General features: G+C 51.4%; 1 protein-coding gene across 1 annotated transcript; it reads left to right on the top strand.

The window, feature by feature from the left end:
* The first annotated feature begins 1,061 nt into the window (after positions 1–1,061).
* Positions 1,062–23,072, top strand: LOC115619277 (cadherin-1-like). The gene is given in 19 exon segments (XM_030511320.1): positions 1,062–1,223; positions 1,397–1,511; positions 18,697–18,932; positions 19,041–19,172; positions 19,263–19,331; positions 19,333–19,422; positions 19,497–19,638; positions 19,769–19,941; positions 20,335–20,463; positions 20,580–20,765; positions 20,830–21,074; positions 21,203–21,296; positions 21,298–21,325; positions 21,460–21,684; positions 21,933–22,145; positions 22,234–22,358; positions 22,491–22,640; positions 22,783–22,821; positions 22,823–23,072. Coding segments are annotated over 19 exon segments (2,727 nt in total). The 3' UTR covers positions 22,997–23,072.
* The last annotated feature ends 2,583 nt before the right edge of the window (positions 23,073–25,655 follow it).

Genomic DNA, 25,655 nt, shown 5'->3' with positions numbered 1-25,655 from the left:
AGGTGAGCAGGTGCTGGTATAAGTTTTAATAAAAGATGTGGTGGTTTCTTTTTTTAGATGCTCCAGCCTCTGCCTGCCTTTGTGCCCTAGGGGAGCTGCTGACCCAGCCCCACTGCAGCCCCCCAGCCCCGTCCCCTTGTCCACAGCAGTGTCTGGCTGCTCCTGGCCCTGGCACAGTACCTGCAGGCACAGCACCTGCAGGCACAGCTACAGTGTCACCCATGGTGGGGGGGCTGTACCCATGGTCCCCCCCACAGCAGGGGCTCCCCCAGGGTGTCCTTGTCCCCACGGGGTACAGTGTTCATGCAGGTGGATGCAGGCAGGGCACCCCATGCCTGTGACAGCAGCAGTGGCACTGGCAGCAGGGCATCCATAGTGCCAAATAACAGAGTCACAGACTGGTTCAGGTTGGAAGGGACCTTAAAGCTCATCCAGTTCCAACCCCCTGCCACAGGCAGGGGCACCTTCCACTAGAGCAGGTTGCTCCAAGCCCCATCCAATCTGGCCTTGAACACTGCCAGGGATGGGGCAGCCACAGCTTCTCTGGGCAACCTGTGCCAGGCTCTCACCACCCTCACAGGGAAGAACTTCTTCCTAAGATATCATCTCGATCCCCCCTCTGTCAGTTTAAAGCCATTCCGCCTTGTCCTGTCCCTACAGGCCCTTGTCAAAAGCCCCTCTCCAGCTTTCTTGTTGGCCCCTTTAGGCACTGGAAGCTGTTCTAAGGTCTCCCTGGAGACTTCTCTTCTCCAGGCTGAACAAGCCCAGCTCTCTCAGCCTGTCTCAATAGCAGAGGTGCTCCAGCCTTTAGAGCATCTTCATGGTCTCCTCTGGGCTCCTCCAACAGCTCCATGTCATTCTCTTGGCCTCGCTGCCCAGCTTTGCTGGCCACATGGCTATGGGCAATAAATCCACTGATCGATGGGGCCAAGGGCTTTGCTGCTGTACATGGGCAGGGGCTGGTGGGGGTCCCGTCGCTGACAGAGCCCCGGGGGGCAGCCGGGGGCAGCCGGGGGGCATCCTGCCATCCACTGACCTGCCGCAGACTCCCATGACCCTGGATGGGCACCCACGGAGCTCCTGAAGGCTGCGAGGCTGGGGTGGGGGTACCAGGGTACCGGGGTGCTGAGGGCGGGCACAGTGGCACCGCCTCCCGTCGGGACGGGACGGGGAGGGGCGATTCCCCGGCGGGGGGGAAAGGCCGGCACTGTGAGGCCGGCACCGTGAGGCCGGCACCTGCGGCTCCGCGGCGGCACTGCCCCGGCACCGCCTCGGCACCGCCTCGGCACCGCCTTGCCAGCTATGGGGCGGTGGAGGGGTTGCTCGGTCCCTCTCTGCCTCCTCCTCTAGGTGAGGGATGGGACCCTGCCCAGGACTGAGGGCTCTCTCCGGGCAGGTTGACCACTGGCTGTGCGAGCGGGCACCGTCCTGTCAGCCTGGCTTCACCGTGGACGCCTTTGCCCTCGCCGTGCCGCGGGATAGTGTGGCGGCAGGATGGGCGCTAGGGCGAGGTAAGGCAGGAGCTGCGGGGATGGGCTGGGTGTGTGGCACAGGGGTGACTGTGGGGATGGAGCCGAGGCCGCGGGGATAGGCTGGGTGTATGGTATGGGAGTTGGCAATGGGGGATGAAGCCGTGGCTCTGTGCCCGTGGGGTGCCGGTCTGGTAATGGGGACAGTCACTGCCTGGCTCTGTGGGTGGCCATGGGGATGGTGCCACGGGGATGGTGCCACGGCTGTGAGGACAGGCTCACTGCACACCCCTACAGATGGCATTGGGGACAGAGCTGTGGCTGTGTGTCTGCACACAGCTGTGTGGCCATGCGAGGGCCTGTGGCAGTGCAGGTGCTGGTGCTCCCACTGCACCAGGCTGCTGTCATGGTGGGGCAGCAGGTGCCTCTCCCCAGGGTGCGCTGGCACGGGTGGCACTGGCTCAGGTGGTGCAGAGCTGTCAGTGCTGGCAGCCAGGGTGACAGCGCCTGTCCTGCCCTATGCCTTGCCCAGCTGTGGGGTTCATGGGGGTGAACCTACCAAGCCTTGGCTGGGGCAGCCGGGTGCTGCTGGCACTCGGGGTGCAGGGAGGCACCAGGGAAATGTGTGCCCAGGGAAGCGGGTGTTGGGGACCCGTTGGCACTTTGGGGTGCCCCTGCATATCCCCACCCCCTGATCCACGGGTGCTGGGGGGCTGCACAGTGGACGGGAGGTACAAGCTCCCAGAGCAGTGTTTGGGCCATCACCATCTGTGCTGATTAATGGCTGCTGGTGGTGCTGGCACCATGGTCTGATGGAGTTAACTGGGGAGGGTACAGGGGCTAAGGGGTGCAGAGCATCCAGCCCCGCACCAGGGGCTTCCAAACGAACCCCTGGCTCCAGAAGGGCTTTGCCTGGCTGCAGGTCTGGAGCCAGGAGCCGGACCCTGCTCCACACTGCAGGAATTGCCCGTTTGTTAGCTTTGTGGTTGATCATTAAAGAAGCTGCCCAGCTGCAGCAGCCTGTGCCCGATGCCAGGGTGACCAGTAGCCACATGGCCTCGGTGTCTGGCATCTCTCCACTGTGCAGGGCTGGTCTCCAGAGGCCAGGACCTGCTGGAAATCCCCTATCCCAGAACTTCCAGTTCCAGGTCCTGGCTGGAGACAGAGTATGGGAGGAGGGAAGGGGATGTCTGCCCAAATGGGACACAGTCCAGCCCGGTGATGCCCAGCCATGAGGGTAGCTGAGCATGGTGGGCACTTGGCAAGGCCACTCCCCATGCCACACAGCACACCAGAGCCTGTCTGCTGTGAGGGCAGCTGATGAACCAGCCTGTAATTAGCTTGATGAGTTGAGCTTGGTGTTTCAGTGTTTTCACTCCAACAGGTCTGGACAGGCCTGGGCTGGGGAAGCAAACAAGCAAACATCTGTGCGGGGGCTGATGGGGACCTTATGGCTGCACTCTGTGGGTGGGTGGGGACTCTAGGGTGGCCACATAGGACATGGCTGGGGCTGGGATGTTCTCCCATCAGCCCTGTGTGAGAGACTGATCTGAAATCAGACTCCACTGTCCATTGTCTCAAAGATTGGCATGAGAAGCTGAGATGGGATTCCACCTATCTTTTGTCTCAGAGATGGGTGGGAGGAGTTGAGATAAGACTCTTCCACTGTCCATTGCCTGAGGGATGAGTGGGAAAGAGCTAAGACCTCCAGGATTGGTGTGAGGAATTGCCCATTATCCCAAGAATTGCTGCAGACACCTGCAGTTGAAGAGGTGGCTGCAAGACCAGGGAAACTGGTCCACCAGGAACATGTAGTAGGTGACATGAAGAACAGAGGTACTCCCCCCAACTCATTATAAAAGGGGGAAAAGATAATCACCAAGAGGCACATCGCCAGGGAGCCTTTGCCATGAGGATGACTCCAGAACGACGCCTCCGTGAGGACACTCTCCACTGATGACTACTACAGACCCTGAGGGACACCCTCCATGAGACATCACCACGAGGGCAACTCCATCAGGACACCTCTAGGGGTACCTTCAAGGGGACAACTCCAGAAGGACACCTCCACGAGGACACTGTGATTAACAATATATATAGTTTGCTTCAGCAAAAGCTTGCTTTATCTTTGGTTTTGCATTGTATCCTGCTTGAACACAATCGTGTAGGCGGATGGGAAGAATGTAAATTCCTGAAACTGTGAAACAAACAGGAATAAGGGACTTTTGCAGCCGGACATAGGACATATGGCAGTCATGCTTGATTGAACCAACATCTAATCTGGAAGTAACAGAACAAGGTATAAGATAAGGGCTTTAGGCACATGCACGGGGTTAAGTAGATCAAAGGTTCGTATCAAAGAAGACTACTAGCCTTTATCAACTAGCTCTTAAAAGACCCTCCTGGAAGAAAGAATGAAGATTGCATCAGGCGTTGGGAGGTGGGATTCGTCTTCCTAAAAGGCCTATGAATATGTAAAAGGCTTGACTATAAGAAACTTTGTACTCACAAGTGTGCATGCGGGATATGAAGGCATGCACCCAGTGCTGTAAATAAACCTTTGCTCCACCGACTTTGTCCCCAGTTAAATTTTTCTGCATTGTGAGTGCATTTCTCACAATTTGGGGGCTCGTCCGGGAGATTCGAAACCTCGCCTCGGCGGTGGGGAGACGATCACTGAAGGAAGGCGCGCCCCGCTGATTTCAGCGGTCCTTTTGTTTTCCCTCCTTGCCGCTGGAGGATCGACGGTGACGACCCTACGACCCCGGCAGGGGACTTGTGGACCAAAGCGGGGCAGTATTTCCGCGGCAGCCGATAATATCTGTGCACAGAACCCGGGTAACAAAAGTGACTGTTAAATACTATCTGGGCGGCTGGGATTACGAGGATTGAGAGTGTGTGCCTGAGACGCAGAATCCTCTGCGAAGCGAGTGTGGAGTCCTTCTAACCGTGGTTCCGTCCCTCCACGAGGAGGTCGGCCTGTGAAGGGATAAAGTGTAAGGAAACGGTTAATCGGAATCCCCGGGGAATATGGGAAATGGGACCAGTAAAGGAGGTCCCAGGAAGAAAGGGGGACAGGGGAAATGTCTCCCAGACATACCTCCAGATAGTCCGTTAGGGAGGATGTTATCTGAATGGGGGCAGGAGGATATGTCCTGCACCAGGGGAAAGGATAAAGCAAGGATCATACATTATTGCATGTTTGAATGGATTAAGGGACCCATCAGACCGGATTCGTTATATTGGCCAAAGTATGGGTCCTTTGAGGGGTGGATGTGTCAAGCCTTGAATTTATATGTTAATGCTAAGGAGCCATTTAGTCAGGAAGAAAGTGACTATGCGGCCTGTTGGAGGGGAGGCATTATGGTGTTTAAGGTAGGGGAACAACAAACTGAGGAAAAAGAAAAAGAACAAGAATGGGACCCTCTCGATTACATACCTCCCCCTTACAATCCTGTCAAATCTCCAGGATTAGGAAGAGAGGAGGAAAGGGAGAGGCCCACTGGCCTTCCAAAACAAGGGGGCCAGAGGCGAAGAAGGACCAAACCCGAGAGATTAACTTGGGACTTGGTCAATTATCCTATTGAAAGAGAAATGCAGGACAGGGGGGAGACTTCAGGACTGGTTAGTCTGCACCCATTATGAGAAGTCCCGATGCCGGGTGCACCAAATGGGGTGGGATTTGTAAACGTACCCCTCACTAGTACAGAAGTAAGGGGATTTAAGAAGGAAATGAAGAAGTTGTTAGAGGACCCTTTGTGTCTATCCGAGCAGCTGGATCAGTTTTTAGGGCCCAACATTTATACATGGGATGAGATGCAATCCATAATGGGAAGTTTATTTACTTCTGAAGAACGACAGATGATTCGAACTGCTGGGATGAGGATTTGGGAAGGAGAAAATCAGCAGGCTGGGATAGGAGGAGAACAGAAACTCCCCTCTGTAAGACCAAATTGGAACCAAAATGATGCGGAAGGGAGAAGAAACATGTCTGATTATCGGACGTTGATCATAAAAGGAATTAAAGAAGCTGCCCCAAGGGGGCTGAATTTGGGCAAAGTCTTTGACAACAAACAGGGGAAAGAGGAGTCCCCAACGGAGTGGTTACAACGACTCCGCCAAAATATGCAACAGTACTCGGGAATAGATCCTGAAGGTGAAGCAGGCCAGGAATTGTTAAAAGTTAACTTTGTTACTCATGCATGGCCAGATATTAAAAGGAAATTGGAAAAATTGGAGGATTGGCATGACCGAGGATTGGATGAGTTGTTAAGGGAGGCTCAGAAGGTATATGTGAGGAGGGATGAAGAAAGGCAGAAGGCCAAAGCTAAGCTTATGGTAGCCACAGTACATCAAATGACTAAGTGTGCATCTGGAACACCCCGAGGGGTGAGATATGAATTGAAGAAAGGAAGGGAAAGTAAAGTTGGAGCCGGAAGAGGTAGAGGAAGGGTTGGTCAGACCAATTGGAAACCGGGAATGGAAGAAAGAATAACCGTGGCAAACGTTACTACTGTGGGCAAGAGGGTCACTTCAAAAGGGAATGCCCACAGCGAGAAAGAGATTTGCAGGTGTTTACAGTCAGCCAACAAGAGGAATATTGTGAGGAATAGGGGTGTCAGGGGCTCTACCTCCTGGGGTCTGGGAATCATGAAGAGCCCTTGATAAAGCTGCAATTAGGACCCCAGGGGGAAGAATTTATCTTTTTAGTAGATTCAGGGGCTGAAAGAACATGTATTACAGCCCTACCATCAGGATGTAAGAAGGGACAAAAGACTACCATGGTGGTAGGGGCAAAAGGAGAAGGATTTAAAGTCCCAGTGATAGAAAAGGTAAAAATTTGGGGCAATGGGAAAGATACAGAAGCAGACATTTTACTAGTCCCACAGACAGGACTTAATTTACTTGGTAGAGACTTACAAGCCAAATTAAACATTGGAGTGGTTCCGGAGAAGGGTAAGGTAGTGTTACTTTGAGTTAACTGAGGAAGATAAGGCAAAAATTCAACCACAGGTATGGGTCAGAGAGGGGAACCGAGGAGGACTACAAATGGCACCAATTGAAATTAAAGTTAGAGAGAATAGCTGACCTGTAAAAGTGAAACAATATCCTATATCAACGGAAGGAAGAAAAGGACTGAGACCTGTAATTGAGGCATTACTAAAGGATGGGTTATTAGAACCCTGCATGTCTCCGTATAATACTCCCATCTTGCTGGTCAAAAAGTCAGACGGGACGTACCAACTGGTTCAAGATTTGCGGGAGATAAACAAAATGGTACAAGTACACCACCCATATACCTTATTAAATAAAATTCCACATGAACATAGGTGGTTCAGTGTGATAGATCTAAAAGATGCCTTCTGGGCTTGCCCCTTAGCCGAGGACAGTAGGGATTTATTTGCTTTTGAATGGGAAGATCCAGATACTGGAAGGAAGCAGCAACTTCAATGGACCTCTCTTCCCCAGGGGTTTACAGAATCTCCCAATTTATTTGGACAGGCTTTAGAAGGGGTACTAGAGCATTTTATAGTTCCACCAGGGATAAAAATCCTCCAGTATGTAGATGATTTATTAGTCTCAGGTAAGAAGGAAGCTAATGTCAGAGAAACATCTATACAACTGCTGAACTTTTTGGGGAACCAAGGACTGAGAGTATCAAAAACCAAGTTACAATTTGTACAAAAGGAAGTGAAATACCTGGGTCATTTAATTAGTGAGGGAAAGTGAAGAATCAATCCCAAACGGATCGCTGGAATTACATCTTTAACACTGCCAAAAACTAAAAGGGAAGTGAGGCAGTTATTGGGGTTGCTAGGATATTGTTGATTATGGATTGATAAATATGCCTAATTGGTCAAATTCCTGTATGAAAAATTGGTTGGGGAAGAGCCTATTTGGTGGCAAGAAAATGAGAAGGAGCAATTTGAAAATTTGAAACAGAAATTAATAACGGCTCTGGTTTTAGCACTCCCCTCCTTGGAAAAACCATTTCATCTCTTTGTGAATGTGGAAGGGGGAATTGCGTATGGGGTATTGGCCCAGGAACGGGGGGGTCAGAAAAAGCCAGTAGCTTACTTGTCGAAACTAATGGATCCAGTCTCGCGAGAGTGGCCTACTTGTGTGCAGGCTGTAGCAGCCACAGCAATATTAGTAGAGGAAAGTCGGAAACTGACCTTTGGAGGAGCTCTCATTGTATCTACCCCCCATACCGTCAGAACAATTCTGAGCCAGAAGTCAGGTCGATGGTTAACCGACTCTCGAATCTTAAAATATGAGACCATTTTAATGGAAAAAGATGACTTGGTGCTGGTAGTAGATAAGAATCTAAATCCCTCTCAGTTTTTGTATGGAAAAGAGGTAGAAGAGGAGCCAGAACATAATTGCCTGGATTTAATAGACTATCAGACCAAGACTCGAGAGGATTTATTGGATAGTCCTCTCCCTTATGGGAAATCCCTGTTTGTGGATGGGTCTTCCAGGTGTGTGAATGGGAAAAGGTTTAGTGGATATGCTATAACTGATGGGCAAGAAACCACAGTGATAGAACAAGGACATCTACCAGGGGATTGGTCTGCCCAAATATGAGAATTGTATGCTCTAAAAAGAGCCTTGGAGCTTATCCAGGGGAAGGCAGGGACAATATATACTGATTCCAAATATGCATATGGAGTGGTACATACCTTCGGAAAAATTTGGAAAGAAAGGGGTCTAATTACTTCCCAAGGTAAAGGATTAATACATGGACAACTAATTATAGAAGTGTTAGATGCTTTAGAGCTACCAGAAGAGATTGCAGTCATGCATATTAATGGACATCAGAAAGGACCATCATTTGAAGCGAGAGGGAATGACTTGGCAGATGAACAGGCCAAAAAGGCAGCAATAGAGGAACCTATTAGAGTGCTCGCTCTGGTTCCAACCGGAGTAAAACTCCCAGAGAAAACCCCAATATTCACACCTAAGGAAGAGGATGAGATGTTAAGAATAGGGGGTATTAAGACTTCTGAGGATAGGTGGGTACTCCCGGATGGAAGACAAATGTTAAACAAAGCTATAACGAGGGAAGTGCTATCATGGCTGCATCAAGAAACTCATTGGGGAACTCAGGCATTGTGTGATCAATTTTTAAGACACTATGGGTGTATTGGAGTATACACATTGGCAAAGCAATTAGTGGACCGGTGTCTAATCTGTCAAAAGGTGAATAGAAAAGTAATGAGACAGCGGGCTTGCAGGGGAAGGCCCCTAACATTAAGACCCTTCCAACATATACAGGTGGATTTCACAGAACTCCCACCAGTCCAGAGGTGGAGATACCTCCTGGTAATAGTAGATCACCTAACCCATTGGGTAGAAGCATTTCCATCTACTCAGGCCACCGTGAACAATGTGGCTAAGGTGCTGCTGGAACAAATAGTTCCCAGATATGGAATCAGTGAGAGGATTGATTTGGACCGAGGTACCCATTTTACCTCTAAAATAATACAAGGTGTAACTTGTGCCCTGGGTATAGAATGGGATTTACATACTCCCTGGCATCCACAAAGCTCAGGGAGAGTTGAGAGGACGAACCAAACTCTAAACCAAACATTGTTGAAATTAATGATCGAAACCAAATTACCCTGGACTAAGTGCTTGCCTCTGGCTTTGTTGAGAATTTGAACAGCACCCCAAAAAGATTTGGGAGTTTCCCCGTATGAAATGATGTTTGGGTTACCTTATTTAGGAAATGGAGAAAATGTCCCTATTCCAGAGGCTGGTGATCCATATGTGCAAAAATACACTCAAACGGTGGCCAGAACTCTGAGTCACCTACAGGAACAGGGCCGCCTTCCCCAAACACCACCTTTAGATTTCTGTATACATAAGATACAACCTGGGGACTGGGTATTAATAAGAAGTTGGAAAGAAGATACTCTAAAACCTAATTGGGAAGGGCCGTATCAGGTATTGTTGACAACAGAAACAGCAATACGGACGAAGGAAAGGGGGTGGACCCATGCTGCTCAAGTAAAAGGCCCTGTTGATCCTCTGGATGGGTGGGATGTATATCCACATAAAGATCCCTTAAAATTAACTATCAAAAAGAAGCCTTGTATACTTGTTTTGACAGGAAAGGAGCCAGAATCATCGGAAGAGAATCAGCCCGATTTGGAGTCGGGAGTTTGAAACTACTGGTATCCACCACACATTGTTCAGAACTACTGGTGTCCACTACACCATAATAATGACTGTAATCCATTATTCATGGTAGAATGCTACAATGCCCACAATGCTCGGAAAGATAAAGAGTGTGGTAAAACCCTGTGGATATGGGAAGGGGATGACATTCATTGCCCTTGGGACAGACTTTGGTCCAGTTGGGAGAAGTGTGAGAGACAAGTTAGACTAATAGGGGTACGCTGTGGAAAAGACAGGGAACTACGGGTCTAATAGCATATGGGACAGGAAATGCTAGGAAAAAATTCCACAGATACCTGTCGTAACACACCGTCCATTTTTATGTACTCATTGTGGTCCCTGTCACGTAAGTGTGGTGACACGCTGAGGGACCTGTAAAAGGGCTCTACAAGTATCCACAAAGGATTCACTGAACTACTTCTGTAACTGGTGTAAAAGGAGTTCTGATTGTAACAAATTGATAGACAAGGTGGGATTTTGCCAAATTGAACAGGACGCTCCCCTAATCCCTGCAGCGAAGTTATATTAGCAAGACAAGAGAGGGCAAGACCAGATTAGCCTCTTTACTCGCCACCAAGAAGATGCATTTCTCTGCTGTTGGCGGCAACCCAATAGGCATGAGAGGTGGGAGTATATGCTATACTGGACCTCAGCTTGTCTCAATGATACTAGCTGCAGTATTGGTCGTCCCTGTGACCCCTGATACTTGCCAAAAGTGCTATCAGACAATCTGGTATGGCCTCCAACAACTCTATACCTTCACAGCGCACACCCACATAAACAAAGTCTGTTATGATCAAAAGAACCTAGGGGTATGTCAATATGGAGGCCAGGAATACTGGGTTGGAGAAAATTTGGGAAAAGGAGGAATTAGACTGGGGTTGAGTTGCCCCAGAGGAGAGCAATGGTTATGCTTTACTAAGGCGGGACACTGGGACATATCAGATGGAGGTGGAGTTCAAGACATGGTCAAAGAAGAAATCGTCAAAAATATAACCAGGCACTTGATAGAGCAAGGACGACAAAGAGAACAGGATACCCACAATAACATATATACAGATGTAAGAAAAAGAATGAGTGAAGAACTAGGATTTCCCTCGGTAGGCCAAAATCTGTTTGTTAATTTAGCAACCAAAATAGCTAAGGAATTGAATGTAGCAAATTGCTGGATTTGTGGAGGGCCTTTAATGATGGAAGAATGGCCCTGGAGGGGTATAAGTCTAAGTGCATTTGATGTGATCAGGTGGAATCACACATTTACTGCCAGTGGAGTAAGATGACCGGGGGGATGGGTTCTAAACTCTATTTTTATTGGTATGGAAAGCCTAAGGTGAAAGACCGAGATTTCAGAGCCCAATGGGTGATACTCCTTGTAAGAGGATCTTGAGCACTAACTCAACTTTTCAAAAGTGGATACCAAGACCCCCGAGGTCATATTGGGCCAAATATAATGAGTCTAATAAAGATGGAATGAGTTGTGATTTAAAAACCCAAATATACAGTTATATAAGTGTACTAAAAAAAATATTAATCCCTTCTCTGGAATAAAGGCTATATCCAAATTTTGGAAACATATAGGGAGTATCAGAGAAGGGTTCTGGAAAGCACCAGATGGGTTGTTTTGGATATGTGGCAGATGGGCATATCCTTAACTGCCAGCCGATTGGGAGGGAAGCTGTGCTTTGGGGTTGATCCAGCCAGAATTCTTTCTTTTACCTCCAGAGGATGGAGATGGGCTGGGTGTCCCTTTATATGAGAGCCTGAGACAGGAAAAGCACTCTTTAGTGGGTGGATTCCAAAGGTGGGGAGAAGATGAGTGGCCCCCCCAACGAATCATTGAAACTTATGGACCGGCCACTTGGGCACAAGATGGAAGCTGGGGCTATCACACCCCTATCTATATGCTTAATGGTATTATAAGGCTACAGGCTGTGGTCGAATTAATTACCAATCAGACAGCAGCTGGTTTGGAACTATTGGCCCATCAGCAGACTCAGATTAGAGCAGCTGTTTACCAAAATAGGTTAGCCTTGGATTATCTCCTTGCTGAAGAGGGAGGGGTGTGTGGAAAATTTAACATCTCCGACTGCTGCCTTAAGATAGACGATAATGGAGAAGCGGTATTAAACATAGCTACTAACATTCGCAAAATAGCCCAGGTGCCAGTTCAAAAGTGGAAATCAATGATAGATGCTAGTTGGTGGGATGGTATGCTTGGAGTTGCCTGGTGGAAGAAGTTAGGATTCTTTATGTTATGTGCTCTTGCTGGGCTATTGTTTTTGCCATGTTCAATACCCTGTTTTATAAGATTAATCTCTAGTGTTGTGGAAGGAATGCAGTTAACAGCTATGCCCATGAATTCAAAAATGGCCATGGCATCTGGAGCACAAAAGATAATGATTTTACGAAAACGAGACAACAACAAACTGGAAGAAGCTAGCCTAATACTAAACAAGCTCGAGAGACTTCAAAAGATTCAAAAAAAAATATAATACATATAATACTTCAGCAAACTAATGGATAAAAGAGAAAAAGGGTGGTTTGTGATTAATAATATAAATAGTTTGCTTCAGCAAAAGCTTGTTTTATCTTTGGTTTTGCATTGTATCCTGCTTGAACACAATCGTGTAGGCGGATGGGAAGAATGTAAATTCCTGAAACTGTGAAACAAACAGGAATAAGGGACTTTTGCAGCCGGACATAGGACAGTCCGGACATATGACATGGCAGTCATGCTTGATTGAACCAACATCTAATCTGGAAGTAACAGAACAAGGTATAAGATAAGGGCTTTAGGCACATGCACGGGGTTAAGTAGATCAAAGGTTCATATCAAAAAGACTACTAGCCTTTATCAACTAGCTCTTAAAAGACCCTCCTGGAAGAAAGAATGAAGATTGCATCAGGCGTTGGGAGGTGGGATTCGTCTTCCTAAAAGGCCTATGAATATGTAAAAGGCTTGACTATAAGAAACTTTGTACTCACAAGTGTGCATGCGGGATATGAAGGCATGCACCCAGTGCTGTAAATAAACCTTTGCTCCACCGACTTTGTCCCCAGTTAAATTTTTCTAAAGGTGAGCGCATTTCTCACAACACCCACCTCTGACGACTACTACGGACTCTTGATGGACACTCTGCTCCGATACCGACTACGAAGCCTGAAGGACTCCCACCACCTCTGACGACAGATCCCCGGGATCCACGGTGGTGACGGGATTTTCTCCAGTCGGACCCTGACATTAAATTGGCGTCACGGGCAGGATCCCTTGCAGTGAAAAGTACCGTAATGTCACGTAAAGTGTAAGGTATTACGTGCATACCTCCCAGGGACGTAAGGGGTAGATTTTGTTGAAACAAACGTGCTGCCTCCCTGAGACGACTGTCCCATTCAGAAATGAATAGCAGTGAAGCTGCCCCTCAGGGCAGAGATGTGTTGTATGGTCTTTTAGAGAAACATAAGGCTAGCCCCTCTCTGCCAGGGGTAGAATGGGCCAAGAAAAATTGGCATAATTTGCAAAGTGTGACAGACCGAGTAAGCGCCCTGCAAAAGGACGCAAAACTCTGGCCCGGAAAGGGTAAATCGATTGTCTGTGCTGTACTGGGTGCCAGCTTGGCTGCTGCAGTAGAGGCTAGAGAACAACAACAAACAGCTGAATCTCAGTTCATGCAAACTTTACAAGACCTGGTCCGAGCCCTGCAAGACCAGGTAGTTAACTTAAAAGAGCAGTTAGACTAAGAGAAAAATCAGGCTAACTACTTGCAATTAGCCCTGAAAGAGCAACTCCTGGCAGAGAAAAGCGCCTCTCCGCTGTCCGAGAAAACAATCGAATACCCCCACAGTGACCTGGAAGAGGGGAGACTAAGGTTAGAAAAATTAAATGTTCTTGCCGCTTCTCTCTGACCCTTGAGAAAAATTGAATATACTTACAAAGACGGAGAGGACAAATTCCCATAAATTACCACCAAAGAGGTTCCGTATACTGCTACGGGATTAGCTAAACTTAAAAAGGAATTCGGTCGTACTCCAAAAGAATCAGAAACCAAATATGTTTGGAGAGTATCGCTGTCTGGGGGAGATCAAATTTTACTAAGTGAGAAGGAAGCTGGGGGATATTGGGGGCCGGGAATATTTTTAACCACCGGTGACCACCGCGCACCCTGGTCCTTAACTCAAAGAGCAACTTATTGGGCTGGAGGACTTAACCCTTTGGAAAGGGGAGATCCCCTCTCCATCACAGGGACAGTCGACCAGTTGGTAGAAAATAATATACAGAAAGCGGCATGTCTGCAAATGATGTACAATTGGGAATTTAGACTTAAACAGGAGTCCCCGATGATGATACCAGTCGATCCCGAACGTGTGACTCCCCTCATTTGGGGTCTTCCAGACTCTCTGAAAGCCGTGGGGATCCAATTGCAGGGAAAGATAGAAGTAACGTCCCAAAGTGAAAGGACTGTTGCTGCCCTGGAAGGACTGCTATCACCTCATCGAAAGACAGAAAAGAAAGTATGGATGTGGGGGGAAGTTGCCCAGGAGTTGATTAATTATGGGAGAAAGTACGGTCCCGTCAATATTTCTAGTAAAATTGATACTAAGGGACTGAGGCGAACAGAGGTAAAAACCCTTCCTTGCCCGACTAATGGGAAACACCGGACACCCCCTACTTGCCCAGAGGGTAGAAATATTCCTAATAAAAGGCAAGGGTTGCGGACATTGGGGTGGCGAAAGGGCGTTCCTAAAGATTTGATGGATGGATTACCCACTGATAAATTGGAAAAGCTGGTGTTAGAGTGGCCTGAAATAAACCCCATGGGCCCTAAAGAAAAGGAAAAATGTGGAAGGCCCCAGTGCCCCCACCACTAACTAGCTCCACCCCTTGATTGTGAGCAGAGGGGTGGAGGATAGATATATATTTGATAGCTCACTGAAAATAATTAAGGTGAATTACTTGTTTTGTGGGACCTGATCTGGTGCCACAGTTTTCACTTACTTTGTACGTTTTGTACGACCTCATAGAGAACTCAATTCATAATGCTATTGCCAATTGTCCCACAAGATTTCACAGGATTTTACAATTTTGTTAGATGGTTTCTCCCTTGGTTGGGAGTGAGTGAATTAGAAAAAAATATTGTAAATATATCTGCAGTAATTAAAAACATTGAAAGTGAAATTATAGATGCTATACAGGCATTACAGATTGAGGTATCCAGCCTCTCCTAGGTGACGCTACAAAACTGTATGGCCCTTGACTTGCTATTAGCTTCCCAAGGAGGCATCTGTACAATTATAAATACAAGCTGCTGCACATATATGGATCAGAGCAGCAAAATATCTACAGATTTGGCTGAAATTTGGGAACAGACAAATCTTGCACCAAGTCACTAGAGATGATACCTCACAGGTTTTGAAGACTTATGGTACAAACTTACCTCTTGGCTACCAAATTGGACATGGTTAAAGAATTTGTAATAATTATAATAATAATTGTGTTTGTGCCCTAGCAGGCACGATTCAATGTTGCTGTTCACAGTGGTGTTTCAGAATTAAATATGGGAAAATAATATGAGATGAGGTTATAGGATATATGTGTATCCTGTAAGCCTCAAAGGGGGGAATTGTAAGCTGAAATGCTAAGTTGTAAATTAAAACCACTCTGTTAATTGTAAGCTGTAAATTGGGACCACTCTGTTGAGAGCAAGATGGGGCTGGTTCTTCAAGGTAATGAACAAATCAGAACAAACTGACCTAAACCGTGGACATAGTTGTTAAGTGATTCACAAGAGCCTTTTGCACAAGCACAGAGGTTAATCAGTGGACACAGTGAGGAAGACTATCGACGACCAGCAGAGACCCCTCGACCACCACCCAGCAAGGAAGCGCATGCGTGATTATAATGCAAATATTGTAATTCCAGGAAATCTAGTGAATATTTTTAAACAAATTGGTGGGCCCCCGGGTGGCTCAGTCCCATGGGAGGCTTTGATAAAAGCATTGTAACAAATTATACAGTATTACAGACCGGCTACCTGGAACCCTAATGAATTGGTCAGCAGTGCTTGAGAACCTATTTATAACTTAAATTGCATTATTCGGTGTCCTGGGTTCAGCTACAGCAGTCATTTTTTCTCCTTCTTAGTAGCTGGTGCAGTGCTGTGTTTTTGACTTTCAGCCTGGGAACAACGCTGATAACACTGATGTTTTTAGTTGTTGCTAAGTAAGGTTTACTCTGACCAAGGACTTTCTCAGTCTCATGCTCTGCCAGGGAGGAGGGGAAGCCGGGAGGAAGCAGAGACAGGACACCTGACCCAAACTAGCCAAAGGGGTATTCCATTCCACAGCACGTCATGCCCAGTATAGAAACCAGGGGGGAGTTACCCGGAAGGCCAGATCACTGCTCGGGTCGGGCTGGGTGTCGGTCAGCAGGTGGTGAGCAATTGCATCCTCTCCCCTTGTTATTTCCCTTATCATTATTATTAGTATTGGTGGTAGCAGTAGTGGTTTTGTATTATACCTTAGTTACTGGACTGCTCTTATCTCAACCTGTGGGAGTTACATTCTTTTGATTCTCCTCCCCATCCCTCTGGGAGCGGGGGGAGGAAGAAGGGGGGAGTGAGCAAGCGGCTGCATGGTTCTGAGTTACTGTCTGGGCTTAAACCACGACATTTGGTTATGAACCAGCCCATGCCCTTGCTTTGTTTTCTACCTTTTTTCCAATCTGTCCTATTGCTATCCCCTTTATTACAATAATTTCCCTGTTTTTTTAATAATTGTCTTTTGTCAATAAACCAACTAATCAATTGCAGTACTTGACCTCGTTTGCGTCTTAATTTCACTCTTGGGATCATGAACTGAAACAGGGTCCGATACTGGGGTTTTCTCCAGTCGGACCCTAACACCCTGGGTGGGGGAACCTCAAGAGTCTGAAGTCATGGTGAAACTCTGGTGACATCAGTGGGTGCCATCACCTTTACCCCAGCAGCGCTTGTGCAAACCACACCAAGCCATGAGCCAGGCTGTGCCCAGCCCTGGTGACACACTGTGGGTTGGGGGGCTGCCCTGTTCCCCATCCCGGTGTGGGGTCTCATCCCCCTGCCCTGGTCAGCAGCCTGGTCATGCAGGGGGCTTGTCTGTCTCGCCGGTGGGTGGGGCTTAGAAAGGGGGATCCCCCTGAAGGACCTCTCCAGCTCCTTACCTCTCTCCCCACCATTCCCAGAGAGGAGAGGGGCCTCCTGGCTCCCGGCCCCGGGGAGGGGAGGGCTGGGGATACGTTTTCAACTGAGGAGCTGGAAAAAGAGGTTGTACGTGTCCAGGTGGGAAGGGGGGAGCGGGCGCTGAGCACCAAGCACTCATTGCACCCACCTGGTGTGGGGCTGAGCACTGAGAACTCATTGCACCCAGTGTGGGGCTGGGGGCTGAGCACTGTCCATTTGCTGCACCCATCTGGCATGGTGCCAGCTCCCAGGTGCCAAGCACTGTGCCTGCACCCATGGGTGCTGGGGTGCCTCCCCCCGCTGCCAGCCTGTGCTGTGTCAGCACCCGGCCTGCCCCAGCATGTTCCTGCCCAGCTGGCCCCACCAGTCCCACAGCCTTTGCCAGGGGTTCTGCCATGGGGCCAAGCTGGGCTGGCATCATGCTGGTGGGTCCTTCTGGGCTGGGTTGGGGGCACCATGTTGGCCAGGGGGGCAGCCACCAGCCCAGGATTCGGTGATCACTCCCCACCTGCCTCTATCCCACTGCTGCCTCCGAATTCCTGGCTCCATGCAGGCTGACATAACCCCTCAGGCGGCAGGACTGGCCCCAGCAGTGGTCTTGTGCTGGTGTTTGGGTGTGCTGTGCTGTGTCCCACCCTGGCACCCGTTCTGCGTGGTGTGGGTCATGCTGGGGCTGATGGTGGCTGCGCTGGCAGGGGCTCCAGCCTGGGTGCTGCTGGCTCAAACAAACCCTCTCCCAGACAAAGGGTGTTTGTTTGGGAGCTCCTGGCAGCATGGCCCCAGCTCATGTGATGCCTGCTGATGGCCATGGTGTGCTCAGAGCCTCCCCCTGGGCTGGCCACGGTCCCCCATGTGCTGGTCCCGGCTCATACCACACCCCAGCAGGGTGCCAAGCTGGTGACGCCAGGACGGTGTCTGCCCCAGTCTGTTGTGGGTGCTGCTGTCCTTGGGGACCCCCCCAGCAGAGGTGTCAGAGGCACTGAAGGGTGCCTGGGCAGGTTGGGTGCCCCAGCTGCTGCCCTGCACCATGGGTGCACTGGGGCTGGCACCTTCCTGCCACACAGATTAATGTCCCCCTCCTGCAGTGGGTTGCAGCTTGCTGCAGACATGTGGCTGTGGTCCCTGGCCATGTGGGGGCTCAGGGATGCCCATGGGTCCCAAGGGACCAGGGCACTGTAACCCACCAATCTGCAGTACCCTGCGGATCAGCCATGGCAGCCCCCAGGGCCCTGCTGCTGGGATGCTGGGTGCTAGGGTGCTGGGTGTCAGTGCGGGTGAGCGAGTGCTGACCCTGGTTTTATTTGAAAAGCAGCCGGAGCAGCAACTCCAGGCACAGCATGGGTGACATGCCACACATGGGGACATATTGTGCCACAGGGATGCACTGTGCATGGTGACATGCCACAGATGTGGTATGTGTGGGGATGTGATGTGCACGGTGCTGTGTGCGGGGATGTGCTGTACATGGTGCTATAGATAGGGACATGCTGTGCTGAGTGCCATCCACCCTGTTGTCATGGGCTGGCAGCAATCCCGTGGTACAGCCAATTGTGCCGTACCCAGTCCTGCACCAACACCATGGCAGGGATGCCCTGTGTGCTGTGCCACACACCATGCCCAGGACAGGATGCTGGCAGGATGTGTGGCACGGTGCATCCCTGCCCTGCCTGCTACCCCATGGTCCCCCTGGGTCTCTGCGCCATGGCTGTGCTGTGTGTGCCAGTGTCATGCTGTCCTGTGCCCTCCAGCTCTGCTGCCTGCCCTGCCCTTGCCAGCTTCCTGGGAGCTACACCAGGAGCCCTGTGCCCACCCACTCTCCATGTCCACAGTGAGCTTTGGGAACTGTGGCGAGCAGTGGCATGCCCCGTACCTCTTGGACAACATGCGCTTCAAGGTGAGTGGGGATGGTGTCGTCTCTGCAACCTGGCCCCTGCAGCTCCAGCAGCAGGAGATCAGCTTCTCCGTCCACACCTGGGATGCTGCAGGCAAGAAGCGCTTGGCCAGGGTGACCCTGTGCAGGTGGTGGCACCATCACCATCGCTACCACAACCAGGAGCAGCAAGAGGTAAAGCGCAGCCCCTCTCCCCAGGGTCACCACAGCCCCTCTCCCCAGAGCAGAGCGTGCAGGGGCTTGACAAGGTGCTGGCACTGAGCAGAGACACTCTCCCTGCAGGACACTGCACCCGATGTGCTGACCTTCCCCAAGCCTGGCCACGACCTCTGTTGGCAGAAGAGGGACTGGGTCATCCTCCCCATCAACTGCCCTGAGAATGAGTGGGAGCCCTTCCCCAAGAAGCTGGTGCAGGTACGAGGCCCCACAAGGATGGAGCACAGGGCAGGGGGGTGCCCGGGGTGCTGGGACCCCTCTAACCCACCCCCTCCACCTTGCTGCCAGCTCAAATCTAACAAGGACAAGGAGACCGAGGTTTTCTACAGCATCACGGGGCAGGGGGCAGACACACCCCCCCCCCGTGGGGGTCTTCACCATCGAGCAGGAGATGGGGTGGCTGGAGGTGATGAAGCCACTGGACAGGGAGGAGATTGGCAAATATATTGTGAGTGGGGGGCTGGGATGGGGAGAGGATGGGACGGTCCCTGTGGCTGCATGCGGCTGATGGTGCCCTCGCAGCTCTTCTCCCACGCCATGTCGGCCAACGGGCAGCCTGTGGAGGACCCCATGGAGATCATCACTGTGACAGACCAGAATGACAACCAGCCTGTCTTCACCAAACAAGTCTTCATTGGCTACATCAAGGAGAATGCAAAGCTGGGTGCGTGGGGGCTGGCGAGCTGGTGGCCCCGTGGCTGGGACCACGCAGAGCCCTGAGTTGGAACTGTGCCACAGTGTCCAGTGGGTTTTGTACCATGAGTAAAATCTCCCCTGCTTGTCCCCATGTCCAGGCACACCCGTGATGACTGTGAACGCCATGGATGCAGATGATGCAATCAACATGAACAATGTCATCACCGGCTACTCCATCCTCGGTGAGGAGCCTAAGAGTGTGCAGCAGATATTCACCATCGACCTTGAGAAGGGCATCATCAGCGTCATCGGCATGAGGCTGGACTGGGAGGTGGGAACCCTTGCTGCATCCTGGGGGACAGTGCAGCAGCTTGGTGGTGGGACTCGCTGCAGGGAGCTAGGGATGCCGGAGCTCCAGGGTCTGGCTGTTTTGGGGACTTGCCATCCCTGGGTCACCATCCCCTGCTCTGGGGGTGTCTGCAGCCCCAAAAGCCCATCGGGGATCTGCAGTAGGGATGTTGCAGGGGTCCCTGTCTCTGCTGAGCCCCAGGAGTGGGTGGACTGCCAGCCCTTTGGGTGGGCAGCGGGGACATCAGCAAGTGTCTGTGTTGGTGGTGAACATGGTGGCTGGAGAAGGGTGGAAGAGCAGGCAGGCAATGCCCCTGGAGGAGGGGGACATGCCAGACCCCATCCCTGCCCTAACCATGGTGATTTTGGCTTGCAGACCACTCCCAACTACACGCTGATCATCCAGGCTGCAGACCAGGAGGGCAATGGCCTGACCAACACTGCCACCACCATCGTGGAAGTCACTGATGCCAATGACAATGCTCCTGTCTTTGACCCCACCATGGTACCTGAGCCAGCTCCCATGAGCTGCTGCCCTCCCTGGACCATTGTGGTACAAGTCCCTCCACCCCAGGGTGCCCAGGACCATGAGGGTGACCATCCCCATTCTCTCTTTTGCAGTACAAGGGGACGGTGAATGAGAATGAGGTGGGGGTGGTGGTGACCCAGCTGCACGTGACAGATGGGGACATGCAGGGCTCCCTGGCCTGGCAAGCTGTCTACAAAATCAAGAGCAGGGACCAGGATGGTGACTTCAGCATCACCACCAACCCCAAAAACAACGATGGCATCCTGAAAACCGCCAAGGTGGGTTGTGCTGCTGGCTGCCTCCCTGCCAGTGCTGCCCAGCTCCTCTCTCCTGCCACCCTAGGGCCTGGATTATGAGACCGAGAACTGGTACAACCTTGTGGTGACGGTGGAGAACACCATCACCTTCACTGTGACCCTGCTGCTCTCCACGGCCAGGATCCTGGTGATGGTCAGAGACATGAACGAAGCCCCTGTCTTTGTGCCCCCAGTCAAGAGGGTGGAGGTGATGGAGGACCTGCTGCTGGGGCACCAGGTCACCTCCTACATGGCCTGGGACCCAGACAGGGATCAGAGGCAGAAAAACACGTGAGTGTTGGGGGGTTGGTGGCAGGGGGCTGTGCTGTGGTGCCCAAGAGGCTGCACTGTGCCTGCTGTGCCATGTGCCCCTTCCCTCCCACAGAGCATCCCCCCCCATTGTCCCCTTCTTGCCCCAGGTACCGCATGGGCAGTGATCCTGCAGAGTGGCTTGCCATCAACCCTGAGAACAGCATTGTCACCACAGCCCAGCCTCTGGACCAGGAGTCGGTGTTACACCATCAACAGCACTGTGGACAGTGGTGAGGAGCACCCTGCCTTGCCCTTTGGGAAGGGGCCAATGCCACCTGCCCCTGTCTCACTGGGGTTCCTGGGGCAGGGGCTGGGCTGGGCCGGGACCCCCTACCAGGTGCCATGCTAACCCTCAGCCCCGCAGGGCCGCCGGATGCCACCAGCATGGGGATGCTGCTCTTCCTCCTCCAGGACACGAACGACAACAGGCCCATGCCGGGGCCCCGGATCTTTGATGTCTGCAACTGGCAGCCTGAGGAGCAGATGCTGACTATCATCGACAAGGACCTGCCCCCCAACACCTACCCCTTCTAGGCAGTGCTGGAGCACAGCTCTGGCACCAACTGGACCGTTGGGGTGGTTGGACAAGGTAGGTGCTGCCTGGTCTGGCCTGGCCTGGCCTGGCCTGGCCTGGCCTGGCCACCCATCCTTGGCATGGAGCGGTGAGGAGATGCCGAGCGTGGGCTGATCCCAGGCCCCTCTGGCTCTCCATGATCCTCCAAGTGCAGCTGGTGTTGGCCCCGTGGTGGGCACCAGGCTGGGGAACTGCACCGGTGCCAATGGTGTCCCCAAACTGAGAAGCCAGATTCTGAGCCCAGCTGCTCTTTCTGCTGCCCAACCTGCTGGTGCTGAAGCTGGTGAGGGAGCTGGAGCCAGGGGAATACAGCATCTTCCTAAAGCTGACAGCCAGCCAATGCAAGTTGCAGGTGATGCCAGTCAAAGCTCAGGTGTGTGACTGCGAAGGGCTGGCCAAAAACTGCAAATGGTGAGCATTCATCACCAGTGGGCTGGGCATCCCCACCATCCTGGGGGGAATCCTGGTGCTGCTTAGTGAATACCGTGGGATGGGGACAGGATGGGGATAGGGATGGGGCCACCCTCACCCTGCCACCCTGATGCTGGTGCCCTCTGCTCACAGTCCTGCTGCTGCCGCTCTTCACCAGGCGGAGGAAGGTGGTGAAGGAGCCACTGCTCCCGCCCAAGGATGACAAGTGGGACAATGTCTTCCACTATGATGAGGAGGGTGGTGGTGAGGAGGACCAGGTGGGATGACTGTGCCGGGCCGGACCCTGCCTGCTGGGTCCCTGTGGCACCTTTGGTCCTTCCCATGGTGGTGTCCATGGCCATCCCTTGAGTGTTGTCTCCTCATGTCCCCCCTGCTCCATCCCCACACAGGACTATGACCTGAGTCAGCTGCACCGGGGCCTGGATGCCTGCCCTGAGGTGATCCACAACGATATGATCCCCCTGCTGATGGCTGCCCCCCAGTACCAGTACCGGCCCCGGCCTGCCAACCCTGATGAGATCAGAAAATTCATTGATGAAGTGAGCCCTGGCCCCACGTGGTGCTCTGGGCAGGACTGGGGTGGTAAAACCCTTGCTCCATGCTGGCACCGTCAGAGCACCCCCCAGCCTGTGGTGTCCCCAGCCCAGGGGACACGGGCACTGACCTCTCTGCCCCTCACAGAACCTGAAGGTGGCTGACGCAGACCCCATGGCCCCCCCACTACGACTCCCTGCTGGTGTTTGACTATAAGGGCAGTGGCTTGGAGGCCACCTCACTCAGCTCCCTCAACTCCTCCTCCTCTGACTACGACCAGGACTACGACTACCTTAACAACTGGGGTAGCCGCTTCAAGAAGCTGGCAGACCTCTACAGTGGTGGGGAGGAGGATGACTAGGATCCTCCAGCCCAGCTGGCAGCTGCCTGGTGAAGCCAGCTCGCCTCATTTCACCCCACCGGACTGACATTGGTCTTTGCCTGGGGGCAGCTGAACCCCCCTCCAACACCCCTCAGCCTGATGTCCATGTCCCCCTCATTCAGCACAGGGGAATCACGGGGTCACCAGGGCTGGGGAGGGCTTATTGGGGAGCTTCTGTGTTTCCTTCCCCTCCTCAGCTCCAGGCAGGGCATGGAGCCATCCAGCCTGTTCCCCATCCTGGAGTTGAGGTTCTCCTGGCTGTGTGGGCCAGGATCAGCTCCTCTTCCCTGGCAGGGACAGGCCCCCAGCGCCTCCCTCTCTTTGCTGCAGGGGAAAAAGGATTTCTCTGGTGCTCTCTGAAATACCTCATACTCCCTGCCCAGACACAACCACCAACCTGCCACTGTGCTTGGCTCACAAAGCTGGTGCTGGAAAAGTGGAGGAGCCCCTGGCACCATGCCTCTGCCAGAGCAGGGCGAAGTGATCGATAAATGCAGACCAAAGATGCGCCATCATGTGCTATATGTGAGGGAATTATATTTGATAGAGTACACTGTCCTGGGTTCAGCTACAGCAGTCATTTTTCTCCTCCTTAGTAGCTGGTGCAGTGCTGTTGTTTCGACTTTAGCCTGAGAACAATGCTGATTGATAGCATGCCAATGTTTTTAGTTGTTGCTAAGTAATGCTTACTCCGATCAAGGACTTTTCAGTCTCATGCTCTGCCAGTGAGGAGGGGCACGGGAAGCCGGGAGGAAGCAGAGACAGGACACCTGACCCAAACTGGCCAAAGGGGGATTCCATACCACAGCACGTCATGCCCAGTATAGAAACTGGGGGGAGTTACCCGGAAGGCCCGTATCACTGCTCGGGTCGGGCTGGGTATCGGTCGGCGGGTGGCGAGCAATTGTATCCTCTCCCCTTGTTATTCCCCTTATCATTATTATCATTGGTGGTGGCAGTAGTGGTTTTGTATTATACCTTAGTTACTGGACTGTTCTTATCTCAACCCATGGGAGTTACATTCTTTCGATTCTCTTCCCCATCCCTCTGGGAGTGGGAGGGGGGGAAAAGGGGGGGAATGAGCAAGCGGCTGCGTGGTTCTGAGTTACCGTCTGGGCTTAAACCACGACATACATACAGGCAGATTTCTATTTTTCTGTAGCCCAGATTATGATGATTTCCTGCTGTGTTGTGCCAGGTGTAATTATTGTGCAATGAAAGGCGCTTTTGGAAATCAAAATGGTTTTACTGAAATTCTGAATTCTGTGTTTAGCTTGTTTGTATATTTTTATCATGGGAAAAGGGTCGCCAAAATCTGTGTAACAGATGTGGATCCATACCAGAGCAAGTGTTTTCTCATCGCCAGGGGCTGAGAGTAGGCAGAGCTGGCAGCTAAAAGCAGGTCCCAGCTTCGCCTTGTGCAAAGTGTGCCTGGACAAGCTCTAGGGAAAAAGAGGTGCAGGACACAGTGTGAAAACCAGGCTTGTGCCTTACCATGGTGGCTGTGTGCACAGTGCCTGGCCTGACACCCTGCGCTGCTGACCCGCATGTGGCAGAGGCGAGGAGGCTGTTAGCAAGAGTGAGAGATAGCTGATGTTTGTCCAGCCCTGGAATTGTTGTGACCTTCCTTCAGAGGCCCTGCCCTGTAAGGAAACACAAGAAAACACAAGAGAGTAACATGCCCTACAGTGCTCGAAGGCTTCCAAACATGGAGCAGCCTGGGAGGGTGGCAAAGGATTTGCAGTCATCCTGCCTTATGATCCTGGAGAGGTAAGCTGCTCATTTGTGTGCTTTGCACACATACACAACCTGTTTATTCCAAAGGTAGGTCTGGCCACTGACCCCAAGAGCTGACACCAACACCCATTGTTATCCACCAGTGAAGAAGTTAAGATTTTGTAAAGGATTATGTATGTGGAAGCTTGAAAATTGAGTTTAGAATTGCATGTAGCGAGATAAAACAGTGTTTCAGACCTTGAGGAGAGGTAGAAGACTGATCAGTGAACCATCTGGATCAGAAGAGTAAAACAACTCCAGAAAGATTAGGAAGGCACATGTAATTTTGAAAAGCTCAGCAAAACTGAAGATAACTGCGTTCCTAAAGGAACTTGGTTCATTATAATACTAAAAGTCACACTCCCTGAGATGAGACCCTTACTCACAGAACATGCACAGTGAAATATAGACTGTGTTTTTAAACAGAGATGAGAGAATATAAAAGCCAATGGTTGCAAATACGGACTGTTGTCAGTATATGGAAAACTGATTTTCCCTGTTTGAAATGTGTAACAGTGGGTAGCTGGCAGACTGAGGCTGGCTAGCGCTGTGGGGTTACCACTGAGCACCCACCTCCGTGCAGACATGAAATAAACAAGTATCTCGACTCTGTATGTTAGTTGATTTTGGGACAACACCACCTTGCACATCTCTGCCTCCACAGGCCCATTACAACATGCATTTGGGCTCCACCTTTGTAGAATTGCTGTTCTCCGGAAGCTGTTAACTTTTGCTGGATGCAGCCAGAGCTTGTGCTGGGTGCAGGGACGAGCCTTGGCGTGGGAGCTCCCCCAAAACACCTCACCTGCCAGAAGGGCTGCTGACACCTGTGGGGAGCAGGAACAAGACCTACACCACCAGT

Source organism: Strigops habroptila, chromosome W, assembly GCF_004027225.2.
Source record: "Strigops habroptila isolate Jane chromosome W, bStrHab1.2.pri, whole genome shotgun sequence".
Classification (NCBI taxonomy): domain Eukaryota; kingdom Metazoa; phylum Chordata; class Aves; order Psittaciformes; family Psittacidae; genus Strigops; species Strigops habroptila.
This window is presented reverse-complemented; position numbering and strand designations above follow the sequence as displayed.